The sequence below is a fragment of the Triturus cristatus genome, chromosome 8, assembly GCF_964204655.1.
Source record: "Triturus cristatus chromosome 8, aTriCri1.1, whole genome shotgun sequence".
Classification (NCBI taxonomy): Eukaryota; Metazoa; Chordata; class Amphibia; order Caudata; family Salamandridae; genus Triturus; species Triturus cristatus.
Window position 1 is genome coordinate 1099417678 of NC_140591.1, and position 15998 is coordinate 1099433675.

The 15998-nt window shown below is 42.1% G+C and overlaps 1 protein-coding gene across 1 annotated transcript in view; it reads right to left on the bottom strand.

Annotated features, from left to right (window-relative positions):
* The window catches only part of SEPTIN10 (septin 10), a 445878-nt gene that overhangs the window by 111413 nt on the left and 318467 nt on the right, over positions 1-15998 (bottom strand). Inside the window, exon 8 of the mRNA XM_085622645.1 lies at positions 2686-2854. Coding sequence (XP_085478771.1) covers positions 2686-2854 — 169 coding nt within the window. The remainder of the gene's footprint in view (positions 1-2685; positions 2855-15998) is intronic.

Sequence of the window (15998 nt, forward strand, 5' to 3'; positions counted from 1 at the left end):
ATAGTTAATCACTCTATGCTCCTACAAACAAAGGATGACGGAAGCTCAAGGAATTGTACTAATATCGATAAGCTCTTAACTCGCTAACAGATTTCTTACCTCACTTTCTTCTTTCTCTTCGGCTCCATATAAATTCAAGACAGAAGTACTGCTTTCCACCTGATCAATGTTTAATTTAGACCGCTGCCTGAGCTCATCGTGTTTCCTCTCAGAACCTAGAACAAGAACTACTTTAAAGATACACAAATCATACTAAAATCTAAAAATCCATTGGATCTTGACTCCTTTACTATCAGGCAATGCCTAAAAGCAAATGACCACCGAAAGCTAAATTAGCACCTGAAGCTAAACACCTTAGAAAAGGAAATACCAGGATGCAATTCATGAACCATCACACTCAACCAAAGTGCCAAATTTAGAGGCAATTACTTTTTCACCTAATTATTGCCAACCTGAATCTACCTGGAAGCTCCCAATCTAATACGCAGGCGATTATTACAGAGTGCAGAATGCAGCGGCAAGATAGCTTTTCTATCTACTGATGCAGAGTAAAATCACACCATGTATCAAATCTTTACACTAGAGGCCTTGAGCCAGATGTATCCCCTTCAAAACAAGGTGCATCGCTCATCCAGCAATTCACTGCACTGGACCACTCTTACTTCACCAGAAAGTCCAATCCCATCACCAAACAATAACAATACATTCCAGATGGTTTCTCTTTCGACTGTCACACATTTAAAAAATGTCACAAACTGCTAGAGCTGGTTTTCTATCCAGACAGCTACGCTCTGGAACTACATCTCTGCACCAGTAAGATTCAACAATCGTCTTGAATTCTGCTGCGCTAAAAACCTGGCTCCTCCCAATCACCAGATGCAGAGAATCAGCCAAATAAGTTGGACAGGAGGTATGCGCGAATTGGTCTGTTCTCGCATTCTCCACAACCTCATGCTTATGGAACAGCAACATCCATCACATAATGCCTGATGCATGTCTGATCCTCACGCGCCTTATGCCAGCGTCTGTCATACAGGACACATTACATGAATATCCTTGCACCTACAGTCTGCAAGGGCCCCCGAGAAATCCTATCCAAAGCAGAGCCCTTCACCACCTCTTCAGGGGGACAAAGCACTCCATATGTTTCCTTCACAACACAACCAACATGCTAAAGAACTGGAGGAATAAATGAAGCGTCTCTGCATTAAGAGGGGTGACCTGTAGGCATTGCTCAGAAGTTTGGGAGGCGGTGGCTGTCACAGGACTAAGAGGAGAGGGGAAGAAGGAAGGGATAAGGTATTTAAAATAAAAAAAAGTAGCAGATCAGCGGCTACAATCGGGGTCATAACACAGACAATAAAAGAAGGATTTAAACCTGCAATCAAAGGATGAATGAATACGCAGTAACTGACCTATGAACATTTTCGAGTTAACATCTGTCAAAAATTCCAGAGAGATAAAATGTGGGTGACAGGAGGCCGTGAGACTGCGCAGTCCTCGCGAGTTCACTTGTGGCCCTCTTCTGGGGTTAAATGCATCAATAAATGGATGGATGCAGCAGGGCTGGGGCTGGCCAATGGATTTATGATCCACTGTCAACTGCCCCTCAGCACGGACACCAGTCTTTCAATAAAGATGTGCGCACATTTCCAAAGACAGTGAACAAGCTTGTAATAACCTGAAAGACAGTGTTGCCCTCAGTCTTTTGCATTTACTGTACTTTTGGAGACGAATATAACCGAAAGTCATTGATGTGTTTAGCGTTCACTGCGTGCATTCCCATCAGCGGCGAGTTAGCCTCACTGCTTTCTGTGCTGGTTAAACTATCTATTTGGGTAGGTGCGTGAAACCAGTCCACTGAGGTTATGTCAGGCAAGTAACCATCTCCAAGCCAAACCCTGCCTTTGAAGTCTTTCATAGGACATCCCGTAGGGACGTGTGGCACTCGCCAGGTTATATGTTTAATTAACAAGCATTGGCCGCGTGGCCGTGAAAGTGACACAGCCATGCGACCCGCAAAAGTGAAAGTGATATCGATCGCGATCAACGAAGGAAACACAGATGGCGCGCGGCCTGTGAAAGTGATCGCGATCAACGAAGGAAATACAGATGGCAGCTGCGCGCGTGCACGCTCACGTGCATGCAAGCCTTAGGCCACCAAAAGCCTGTGGCAGCACGTTGGAAACCCACCTACTAAATGTCTCGCAGAGCAGCGCATGCGCTGGCTCAGGCGAGACCTAAAAAACTGGTGGCAATAGCGTTACTTGTGGCGAAGCGTAGAGTATCTATACATTGGGACAGTGCGATACGACCGACAACTAAGAAATGGATAACTGATCTAGTGTATTGCGGAGATACCCTAACGAACTACGAGGAGGAACTGCCTTCTAGGTCGCGCCCAAAGGATTTCTGGGCACCCCTCACAGCATATCTTCTGGAACATAATGAAATTTTATCCCCAGAGATGGACCGAACACAGAATGACTCCATATAACTGTTGTATTTGTTGTTGCACTGATCTTCTCCCATATAAGCTTTCCTTTTTATGCGACACTGCCAAGCAATGCATAATGCAAAATGTCATGACTCCATTGTTATGCATGATACCATTAAAAATCAATAATATATATATTTTTTTAAAGTACAAAAATGTTCATGAAAAAAGTGATATTACAGCCTTACCTGACGGGTTTGTCTCCAGGACCAAGGTCGCTAAATCCCATCTCCTCTAATTTGAAGCGCCTATATAACTCATAATGCCTCACGTGGGTCTGTTCTCTCAGGTCTTCCATATTAGTACTAATGAGCATCTCTCGAAGCTTTACAAAATCACAGTGATTCTCATTTTCCACTATTCGGAAAAATAATAATGTTAATAACCAAATTCAAGGATTACGTGTATATCAATGAATTGCATTAGATTTTAAACAGTCCAGTGTTAAAAAGGATAGAAATCCTAGAAATATAATGTCATCTGTGCAACAATATATGTATGATATTTAATACAAAAGATATTTAACACAGGAGCAAAAACAGAATCTACAGTATTTAGCATAATTGGAATGTTGGAAGCTTCACTGGAGACAACACTGATGTGGAGGGTCAATAAAAGAGATACTGCCCGAACCAACAAGCATTAAAGTTTATTGACCATGTAATTATGCAGCTTAGAGCAATTAGGCTATTAGTACCTCTCCCAGAGCTCTGGCCATGGACTGCTGCCCTGCGTCAGGTGGAAGCACATTGATGAGGAGTGATCTGTGAGAATTGAGGATTTTCCCTGGGGCAGATAAACGTAGCCCTTTGTAATCCAGCCCTATTTAGTCTGGAACTCATGGCCTGCTTGCACATCTGCCCAGTTTGTGGTCTACTTGATGGTTGTTTGGGGCACCATCAGTCATTGCGCCAAGTGTGTGGGTTGAACACAGTATGCTGGGAAAAGGATACCACATTAAAAAGTGTATTGGAGCTTGACAGCTCTACCATTCCACTGCGAGTTCCTGTCTGGACTATGGCAGCAAAGAAGGAAAACAAAGAGGATATCTTGGCGCCTTATCCAAGGCTAGGATAAAGGAGCTATATGTTGAACCCTTTGAACATTTGGAGTGAAAACCTTGTGGAAGGACACTTGATCAATGAACTCCCTCCACTCTGACCTAAGAAAGAAAAAGGGGGTAACTAAGACAATAGTTAAAGACACTGAAGAGAAAACTGGCAGTGCTGGTAGCACAGATGGTCAACGGAATAGAAAAAATGGTCAATCAATTGTAGTCCTGGTTCTGTATCATAGTAATCTTCTTTGAAATCATACAAGTAGGGCTCGGTGAAGATGACATACAGGCACGCCTCAAAACAAAAGGCAGCCACTGCACAAGTGGTTAGTACTGTAATGCTGGTGGTAAATATGTGGACCAAGGGACCAAATTCTAAGATAGGCAATTCAGAGGAAGAATGAATTGATGAGCAAGAAGACTGACATTTATTTCCAGACACATACCCGGCTACATTAACCAGGAATAGGGTGCTGTTTTCCAAGGTCCAATATGCATAGGCCAGTCTTGAAAGTTTAGGTCCATGCTTGAAATGAGCTTCCATTGTTGTTCGATGCTAAAGTGTTCAGGCCAAACCTTCGGGATGGGGTGGATGATGGTCCAGTGACGTGGGGGTGAGGAGACAATATCCTGGAGGAGTGGTGAGGAGAAGATTTAGGCAGGTAGGGTTCATATTTCATTTATGTCTTTCCATTTCCCCTTTCCCATGAAATGCTTCGTTGAGCCAGAGGGCTTATGGAGAAGTAGGCTTTATAAGGAAATATATAAACTGAATTATATTGGTTTGATTACTTTTATTGTCAAATATATAGTTTGGAGCAGTTTGGTCGAAACAATCTTCACCAGGCATCTTGGGATATCTCAATATAGCAGGAGGTCCTTAACCTAGTAGGCATATGCAAGGACTTCCGCTGACCAGGAGGCTTAGCAGACAGCAACTGGGATCGAATTTACCCTCTTAGATTTCTGCTCAAACGAAATAGCATTTTTGATTTCTGTACATAAAATGAGCACATTAAAATATTTTTTTTTACCTTGAGAGAGAGAGAGAGAGAGCATTTAGCTGATAGAAGTTTTCTAACAAAAGGTTAAAAAAAAAGTACAGATGAAAGGATGATAGTAAGAAATAAGGAGGCTAGTGGGACAGTCATTCATGCACATATGTTCCCTGAACAAATTCACTAATGTTTGAGCTGGTGGTCTACAGGTATGAAGATTAAGACTTGGCACCCCAAGAGAGGGCTGGGAGGACATGGAAAGTAAGTTTAGGCTCTATGATGCTTGCTTGCACTGAGGTGAGCTGCTGGGGATCACATAGGGTATTTTTGATTTACTGACTATACAGCAAAACAGTATGTTCAACGTACAACTTCAACAAAGTAAAAAATATGAATTCCATTCATTGTGAGAGCAGGTAAAAAGAGAACAGAAAACTCCCACTGTAAACAAACAGGGCTATTTTACTTGATAAACATAGCAAATAATGTACATTTTTAAGAGAGATTTAGAGGACAGTAGTGACAGGACATCTGCATTTTGACAGATATCCTATACACCTTCCCTGTCGTTCAGCTTCTCTATTTTGAGGGAAGAGGAAGGCAACCTTTACCATTCGGAATACCATTTGGCTGCCAAGATACCTAATGAAATGGCATACCCAATCTAGGGCAGCTAGTCGAGGGGCATTTCCACTGGTAGGCCTTCTATGTAGGACAGCACAGTTTTACCAGAAATCATCAAAATTATGCACATAGACCTCTGAAAAACATTTCAGTGTGTCAAGGACATTTTGTATGAGGTGCACATTAAATGTACATTTCTAGGTCCTGGACAGGTCAAGGGTGAGAGGTGACATCAAAGGTGTGTGGGCAATGTGGAAAGCAGAAGCAAGTGGGGTGTACCAAGGGGAGTTGTGGTGGCAAGGGCCAGAGTAAGGAGGACATTCTAGGATATAACAAATGTACACTATCGGAGTCTTTCTCAGGATGGTAGCTGCAACAATCATGTGGTATTTACCACAAGAAATGCACACCAATTCAGAAGGGAACTCAAACTTTACATTAACTAGTATTACTCATTATAGAAAAGCGTATCTGTCAAGAGAAAATCAACAGAAGTATGAAAAGAAAACCACACACGTCTTTGAGTCATATGTTTTCATTTCATGAATTACTTTCTCAATATAAGAGCCTCCCCTAAAATATCAGTCTGTTTTCAGCCAACCGCAATGAATTAACTTTAATGTTGATGTTCTTAAATTAGCTGAATGTCTGTAATTTCTTCTCCCCCTCAGTTCACTAACTCCACGCATGCTCTGAACATGGACTGTCGTAGTCCCCCAACACCTACCTCTCTTGTCTTTAAACAAAAGCAGTCATTCCATTCGATGAGTTTTGCTTAAGTGCAATATCAATACTATAGCATACATGCAGCTGAATCTTCAGAATACTTCCAATAAACATTTGGTAGAGTATGATGAGGGAACACATAACTGCACAGGAGGAAAATTCCATCCATACTTGAGTAGCTCGAATCACTGAGATCATGGTCACATGACACTGTAAATTGACTGATGGATATAATGTTTGATGGAAGCATCAAGGAGAGAAGAGAAAATAAGGCATTTATTGTCCTCCTCATCAGTACCCCTTGGATTATGTACTGCAGGACCTACAGCAATTGTTGATCCCGTTGCTACTACCTGCCCCTTTGAGTATAATCTAGATAACGCTCATGCCCGATATAAAAAGCGCTGAATGAGAGGACACTTAGAGGAAACTAAAGTGTAGCTGTGTTTACACAGATTAAAATGTTTACCCTTGGAAATATAGTCTCTCAAATACAGGAACTTAACCAAACATTACTTAGCAAGCTTAAATTCACTGGTAGCCTTAGCAAAGAATTTGAAAGTGTCTCCACCATTAGCAGTCACAAACACGGAAGAGCGGATCTCGCTCCCGTCCCATACAAAATTAATTGTTGCAAATCAAAAGGCATAGTTGAGTTGCCCTGGATTGGTGCACGAACTAGGACACAGAAGCTTATCATGACCTTCAGCTTGATTTTTTGCAAGTACTTTGGGTTGCTATTAAAGTTAAAGAAATGTCTACTTATATCAAGGTAAAGATTGAAACTGGAAAAGCCAAATACATGCCCTATGAGTACCATGTGACTTCACCCAACTGACAGTCTAAAAACAGGCACAGCCCAACCTCCTAATTAAAGGGAGTTCAAAATATCAAAGAGCTTAGCAGGCCTTTTTAACCCCTTTGCAAAGTAACAACAACTCAACTCACATTTCTTAAAATCTTTGGAATAGCATAAAGAGATGGTAATAAAAAGAAATATATGCATTTAGGTAATATCTTCATATTCACATGAATGCACTGCTAATTAATTTTGAAAAATGATGGACTAGAAAGCGGCCCGAGTAACTGCCAGTGGTTGAGATTAAGTATAGCATTGCTTCTATCATACTGTTAGTCATTGTTGTAGACCCTCCATGTGCAATGGATATGACTGGACATGGTTCCTGTGCTCAATGTGCCACAGGAATCAAACTGTAACTCATTAATGAGGTGGACATGGGCCAAACCTGGCTTGGGGTTCTTTGTGTTCTCATTTAGAGGGGACCAGTCCTAGACGTTCTGGTTTGAATGTGCTTATTGAAGCAGAACCAAGACCGGTTTGCATATGGTTGGTCTCTGTGTAAAGTGACACAGTGGGTGAAAAATAATGCACTGGAATAGATTCCAGAGTGATTGCCAGTGGCTGAGATAAACTAGAGCATTCCTTCCATCACATTGTTGATTGCTACACTAGGCACCCTCAGTGTGACTGGCATATGTATCCAGCCATGGGTCCCATGCTCGCTGTGCCACAGAACTTAAGCTATACCTCACTGATGAGATAGATTCAAGCAGGGCAAAACAAGTCTAGGGCTGCTTGTATTCTCATCTAGATGGGACCTGTCCTGGCAGTTCGAACTAAACTGTTTCTGCTGGAGCATGACTAAGGCTGATTTGCATATGCTGGTAACTATTTAGGGTGGCAGAGTGGGTGGAAAACGATGAACTCACTGAAATGCACACCTGAGCGATTCCTAGTGGCCGAAATTAATTTACGCTTTCCCTCCATCACAGATGTTTGTTACATTCATTTTGTAAAGCAGCTTTTCCCAGCTCTTCAAGAGCTCAATTTATTGTAACAGCAGGTGACAGTAATTTATCAAGATTTTATAAATATCGGCACAACTTTAATTTCTAATATTTCAGGATCTTCCTCTACAAGGGTGCATTCTATTCCAACACACTCAAATATATATTCTTGATGGATTCAGTAAACTTATTTCCAATCTCAGACGAATTTTATTTATACTGTCTTTCCAAAATTGTAAGCAGATAGTGCAACTTTACAGTCACGTGAACAGATTTTAAAAGCAAAAGTATAGCTGGTAATATTTGTTATTTCCCAAGATCAATGGAATCTATGGCTGCAAACAGTGAATATTTGAGAAGGGAAAGGGTAGCCCTGCCTTATACCCTAGCCAAAAAACAACAGGAATGACACTTGGCCATTCAGACAAATTTAGGCTATTTGTGCATAATAACACGCTTTAATCCAACTTATAAATTCAGCCCAAAACCGAAACCTGCCAAATGCATTGCAACATGAATTGTCATCTATGGCGCTCAAAAACGTTCTCCTTGTTCAGTATAATTATTGCCACAAGTCAATTTTCTAGGTGGGCTACAAATTAAAGTAATTGTCATGTTAATAAAATCAGTATGGTCTTTGCTAGATATAAGCTCATGTTGCCATGGAAGTTATCAGACCGACAGCCCCAAAGCGATGCTTGGCAAAATGTTCAGGATAGATTTTAGTAACTGACCTAAAGGCAGTATTATTAATCTATTTGGAAATGAGGTCTCAAATTGCGCACCAACCTATGCATTAATAGGTCGAATCGGAAACTCACCATTCGTAGGGGGCTGCAATCTGACCTACCTCATTAATATGCATGAGGTAGGCTGCAAATTGTGACCCACTACGATTGGCTCCAATCACAGGGATGGTGCCCTGCTGGTGTCAGCAGACCACCATGTCTGTGATTACTTTGCAATAAAGTATTCTTTTTTACCCAATGCAGCTCGCTTTCCTAAAAGGAAATGGGATGCATTAAAGAAAATTAAAATCTACAAATATGTGTTTATGAATAAGCAGTGATCTCGTGGACCACTGACTAATTTTATTTTTTAAAAAGTTGGCACTCAAAGGGGAAAGGGACCCCTTCCCATTTGTGAATGGCCTAACACTACCTTTCGTCGGTAATATATTAAATGTTTTGCGAGCAATTGGAAGGGACGCCCTAAACATGACCCTTCCAAACAGTGAATCGGTATGTAGTCGCAATCCCAAATTGTGATGTGGAAACATGTCGACCACCAATAACTAGGATATTTTGTTAATCCTAGATCACCTCATTTTAACTCTAGCTGATGGGAACTATTATTAAATTTGACTTTGTTACCCTGTAGCTAGTTTTATTTACCTACACACTGTTTAATTTCACACTCTGCCCCTTACTCCCCCTGTCACCTTGGATATCCCCATTAAAACACCTCACGCTCCTCTCTTGTCCCCTTTTTTGAGAGTTGTAGCCCACACTGTATACCTTGCGGTTACAGTGTGCAAGAGGGGACCCAATGATGAAGCATGTCACCCTCGGGTGAGTGAGGGTTCTCGTCTTTAAAAGAAATATTTTCTTTGCCTCCCTTCCTTACACACACATATTTTTCTTTAGGACATTAGCATCTCATCACTTTTTGTGAGTTACATTCATTTGGAGTCAGTGATGCCTGATGCTTTGTTTTACTCCATCATTCGTACCCCTTAGTGTGATATATATGTGGTAACAAGTCACATTATGGCTATCGATCAACTTCTCTTACTGCCTTCCCAATGGGCATTTTGTTTCAAATTGATTTCAAAGAGTATATATTTTAATGGCATTTAATAAGGCATCACAAGCTACCTCATTTTAATTTTCAAATTAATCAAGATAGACAAGTATTAAAACGTGGGGTGGACAGACTTCAGAGCTAGAGGAGTATTGTATTGTAATTGCATTTATATAGCGCTTAATACCCCTGACGAGGCGTCGAAGCGCTTTTTCGGCGATCAGCACGCTACTCCAGAACCCATAAAGGATTAGTGGTGCATTAGTATAGTGAAATATGAAAGTAATTTGAGTGGAGGATATGTTAGTCAGTTCTTAGGATTCAGAAGGATAGTGGAGGTATAGACGTATACTGTGAGCTGAAGACTTCAAGTGTCATGTATACCTTTTTAACCCTTTAAATTATCACTTTGCTCAATATTTTAGTTACCCGACATGTTATACTCCCTATAAAGTCAACATTGGATCCTTAAATGGAAGATTATTAATTAGAGCACAATCAGGGGTGTAGAATGAAGGGGGCTGTTTGGGGTGTGACACCCCTCAAACAAATGCATTCTTGACTTGGTAGTTGGGTCTGGGGGCCCGAGTCGGGTCTGCTATGTATGTGTTGGTTTTTCCCCCGTCATGCACCAAAAATAAAAGACAAAACAGTGACCTTTGATGTAAAACAGGAGAGAGAGAGATATACATCTGGTGGCTGAATTTCAAAATGCGATAACAAATAAACTGGAATCAATACTGGTTTCCCTGCTAGTCCAAACTGAGTGATTGTAGACACATATTTTATTTCACAGGGCCTCCTTTTTCCTTATTATCACATATCAGAGCACTTTTAAATATTTGAGTTCAGAATGCGGAGTGTATTAGCACCGCCTAAGTTTGATTTATATATTTTACTATAATTTTGATCCATCTATAATAATAATCTAGGACACGTCTAGGGTTTACATAACTACCGCTTTGCCTCTTAGTTCACCAAAGGCATTGTCGTTGGGGGGGCTAGCCATTAATGGTTCTAAGTACATGTTTACAAACTAATACATTTCTGTCTATGCAGTGTACTAAAGAGAAACGCTTTGCATGTTAATAAAATAAACTTTTTTTTATTTTAAAGAGACTGTATCATAGTTTTACATAATGTTTGTGGCACGATATACATGCCAAACCTTTTCATGGCTTGGCTCCTGCACAGCCCCTTACAACCAAGCCAGACACTTAGCTTGTCTCGGAATTGGCTTGCCCTATTAATTTGCTGGCACTACTACCTCTATATGCAACTTGGGCTTAGTACATGCGGCCATCGATTTTGCACTAATGATTTGTGAAAGACGAGGATTAAAAACATGGAGCCCTGCCTTCTAGTACCGATTTTAGAACTCTACCATCAAGGCTATTTGTAGCAGAGATGAAGAAAAGTGTTGTAGTAGTTGAAACAAGTCCTGCAAGTATGAGGTTAAATTGTAGTTTATTCTCCCCAACATAACACTGAGGTTCCCCCGCCTGCTGGCTCGGTCAACCGTCTCCTGCTGCGACTGTCCTGAGCCCACACTGAATGCAGAGGTTGACATTCCAGGTGTCCCATGACAACAGCACATGAGACAGACACAAGGAGCGGCGTGCCATCAATAACATACGCCTAAGTCACAATATATCTGCTTACTTTATGACCAAAACGTAACACAAAATTGATCTAGAAACAAAAATATAACGCAGTAAAACAAATACAATAAATGCGTGACACCCCAACAATTAAAGATGCCAAAGGTGGATGACTATACCATGCAGGGTTGACCACACATTAAATTCCTATAAACGTTCACCAAAATTGGAGAAAGACAAACATACTGTTTCATTACATATCCAGCAAATTTGAAAGGCGTGTGATGTGATGTTAAGATTCACCTCTTTCTCCTTTTTTACCACTGGGAAACTTTCTCAACATAACACAGAGGTTCCACCACCGGCTGGCTCCCTCAACCCGTCTCCTGCCGCGGCCGTCCTGAGCCCACACCGTATGCAGAGGCTGACATTCCATGTGTTCCATGTCAACAGCACACGAGACCGACACGAGGAGCGGCGTGACATGAATAACATATGCCTAAGTCACTAGTGTGTGCAGTGGAAATACATTTAAAATAAGTAATCACAGGGCAGGGATTTCCAGACAGTTGTGTTGTATGTGACCATAGTCATGAATTCCCACGGAGAATTACCATGCCGAGGTAGGATAGGCAATGATTTCGCTTCAGGGGGGATTGCTTGGGGTGTGACATCTCCCAAATTGATTTTTGGCTTGCTAGTACGATCTGGGCATCCTGCTATCTACTTTTACACTTTACTGGTAATCCAACACCCAAAAGGAGATGGGATGAATGCGTGAAAATAGTCTAACTAGTGGCAATCGCTCGGAGTACCATTCCAACTCATTGTTTTTTGCCCACTGTGCCACTCTAGACAGAGACCCACCAATGCACATCAATATTGACACTGATCCTATAGACACAATTCATCCTGAATCTTGGTCATCTCACCCCTCCACCGTGCAGCGCACTACGTTTTTGCGTTGGGAAATTGGAGGTTCACCCACCCCCAGCAAGAGTAGGACCGCCGATGGAGCAAATAGTGCTCCCACTTTAAATATGAACTACTGCCAAATGGTTCACGAAGTCAATCGTGGCTTTCTGGATTCACTATGTTTGATTATTAATAAAACAAGTGGCTCTTATATATATTGTCTTGCATATAAAAGACATCAGCATGTAATGTTTTTCTTTGCTCTCAAAAAGTGTTTGTCTCTTCAAAAATGTTTAGGCCCTTGATGTCACAACTCACTAACAAAAAATCATCCTATTAGAAAGTATTATTTGCATTTACCAATATCTTACTGCTAGCCACTGTGCAGTATCTTTATACATACTCACCAGCCAACTCTGATTGCTTCAGCTTGCTACGACCTAAATCCTCACTACTTTCCAAAACCTGCCTACAGTTCACCCCATGCACAGAAGAATCACTATTCTAACTTCCAGCATAGCAAAGCATTTCATACGTATGATAAATAGAGCAAGTACTTAATTTCTAAAAATAGTGCAGTGCTGTAGCTTTGCCACATATATTCTTTGCTATAAATGTAAAATGTACACGGTTACATCTCACAACTTAAACCAGCTAACCAAGGGGTGAAAAAGTATTCTGCATAATTTTCTCAATTCCATTCCACAGTGAAAAAGCATCAATCACATCTACTATTCAAATATGGTACTCATTTGGAGGGCAACTCCCCTTTTTCAAAGATTGTGTAAGACGTTCCCATAAGTTTTACAGTACTTAAACATTTTCAGATTTACTGGCTGTTGTAAATACACCTTGGTAAATACATCTGGAACTCTAAATCTGTTACTGATTTAATTAGTTGATTCAACTAGTTAGTATATGAGGTCTACTAACACATGATTAGATTTTGCGCTTATTTATTTAGACACTTTATAAGAGTTACTTTTCATCTAAGCCACTTCAGAGTGCTGAAAATTTGACAATGAAGTTCTGAATACGACAGTCTCGAGTCAGAAGCTCCGTAGCAACCTAGATCGGACACTCTTTGCCGACTACCATAGCTTAAGTTTGCAGTCCAGGACTAGTGCGGTTTTAAAGTTTCGAACCCTAGGCCATGCAAGTAGATCTGATCTTGTTAAATTAAGTTCTAGACAAAAATTATCAAGTTTCCTGGATGAACTTTATTTCTCTGTGCAAGTTTAAATGGAACTTGTGCACACATATGAATTCTTTAGAAAGGTTTCATATGTTCACATTTTGGAAAGTCTATCTGTAAGTAGTCCTCTATTAACTTCCTCTGGTCTTTGCAATCAACCCCTCTAGTGATGTAAAGTCCATAAGGTCCAACTCAGTCCATGGAGGTTGACATCTTCCTTAACTTAGACAATGGACACAGCCATATTCCATGATTTATGCGGAATCACTGTCATGTCTACCTTTTAACGCAGATGTCGCCAAACCATCTCTTTCCAAGAACTGTGACATTTTGAAGTTCTTCGATTAATGACATAGATACAACATCAAATGCGACATTCGTCAGGGTCAAATGTCTTTCCCTTACCATGTAACACATATAGACATATAACCAAAATAATGTAGTCTGAATTGAAGTCCTTTTGCCTTATATGTTCATAAGGAAACGTCTGGGATCCATACCCTGATGTACAAAATCTGTGTCAGACGAACAAGTTACTTATCTTCGGTAACGCTTTTTCTGGTGGATACAGTATCTGCCTATGGATTCCTCACCTTGTGAATATCCCCTGCGCCAGCAACATTCGGAAACTTTTGTAGCAGTCCACGCTGATGAGGTAGAAGACGACGTCACAGAGACACAGCTCTGCTCGCGACTCCGCTGACGTCACCGGCTCCATAAGAAGACCTTGTCGGCGCGACAACATCAGTTCCGCCCTTTTTTCCGTGCCTTCGAGGCACACGGACGGACCGACAGTAATATATACACAGTATACACTACATGATATGCAAAGCAACACACACAGTGTGGAGAATAAATAGCAAGGCACAAGAAATAACAAAATGCCTTTGACAGTAAAAAAACACATTTTGAAATACCATCAATAGAATTACAGGTATAGAAGGATGGACAACGGGGAGGCGGGTGGGTCAGTGAGGAATCCACAGGCAGATACTGTATCCACCAGAAAAAGCGTTACCGAAGGTAAGTAACTTGTTCTTCTGATGGATACATCTGCCAGTGGATTCCTCACCTTGTGAATAGATTCCACAGCAGTCCCCACTCCCGGAGGAGGGTGTCCACCCTTCTATACCAGAAAGTCCTGAAGTACGGATCGCGCAAAGTGTCCGTCCCTCCTCTAAGCAATAATGTTTTGCGAAGGTGTGGAGGGAGGCCCAAGTTGCCGCCCTACAAATGTCCTCCACAGGAACACCCCTAGACAAAGCAGACGTGGAAGACTTTGCTCTAGTGGAATGAACTCTCAAACCCTCCGGAGGCTCCTTACCAGCCAGGGAGTAGCATATCTTGATGCACAAGAAAACCCACCTGGAAAGGGTGCGCTTGTGCACCACTCGACCTTTCCTGCAGCCAACAAAGCCCACGAAGAGCTGGTCATCAACCCTGAAGTCCTTTGCCCTGTCCAGGTAGAAGCTCACCACCCTCTTAGGGTCCAAGCAGTGAAGTCTCTCCTCCTCCTTGGAAGGGTGAGGGGGAGGATAGAAGGAAGGAAGGGTAATGGACTGCCCCAGATGGAAGGGAGTTACCACCTTAGGCAAAAACGCAGCCCTAGTCCTGAGTACCATTCGTTCAGCATGAATGGTCAAGAATGGGGGTTTTGAACTTAGAGCTTGAAGCTCACTTACCCTCCTTGCTGAGGTGATTGCAATGAGGAAAACTGTCTTAAAGGACAACAGCCTCAAGGGACACTTGTGTAAGGGCTCGAAGGGAGAACCCATAAGATAAGTTAATACAAGGTTTAAGTCCCATTGAGGCACAATAAAGGGAGTTGGAGGAAACTTGTTTGTAAGGCCCTTTATAAAACGAAGAACAATAGGTGATTTGAATAATGACGGCTGATCCGGCAAGCAAAGGAAAGCCGACAAATTTGATAAGTATCCTTTCACAGTAGCCACAGCAAAGCCTTGCTGAGCAAGAGAAAGGGCAAACTGTAGAACGTTAGATAGACGAGCCTTCAAAGGATCAATGGACTTCTCTCCGCAACAAAGTACAAATTTAGACCACCTATAGGAATATATGGATTTGGAGGAATGACGTCTGGCAGCCAAAATAACATCTACCACATCAGGCGGGAGAGAAAAAGAATTCAGGTTGCCCCGTTCAATCTCCAGGCATGAAGGTGTAAGCTCTGGAGGTGGGGGTGTAGAACCTGCCCCTCCGACTGCGAGAGGAGGTCTGCCCTCAGAGGGAGACGGAACGGAGAGCACGAGGAGAGGTGGAGAAGATCTGTGTACCATACCCTTCTTGGCCAATCCGGGGCGATCAATATAACTTGGGCCCGGTCTTGGCGAATCTTCCTCAGAACCCGAAGAATCAAGGGTATGGGAGGAAATGCGTAAAGGAGTCGTGAGCCCCAACTCAACTGAAACGCGTCCCCTAACGCTCCCTGCATCGAATACTGGAGACTGCAGAAAGACGGGCAGTGAGCATTCTCGTGAGTGGCGAACAGGTCCACCCGAGGAGTTCCCCACACCCGAAAGACGTAACGAACTACCTCCGGATGAAGCCTCCACTCGTGATCGGCGGAGAACTGCCGAGAGACTGTCCGCACGCACGTTCAGCACCCCTGCCAGATGATTTGCCATCAGACAAATCTGATGGTCCTGAGCCCAGGACCATAGACGCAGAGCCTCTCTGCAGAGACAAAGAGACCCCACCCCTCCCTGTTTGTTGACATACCACATCGCGGTCGTGTTGTCCGTCAGGACTTGAACAG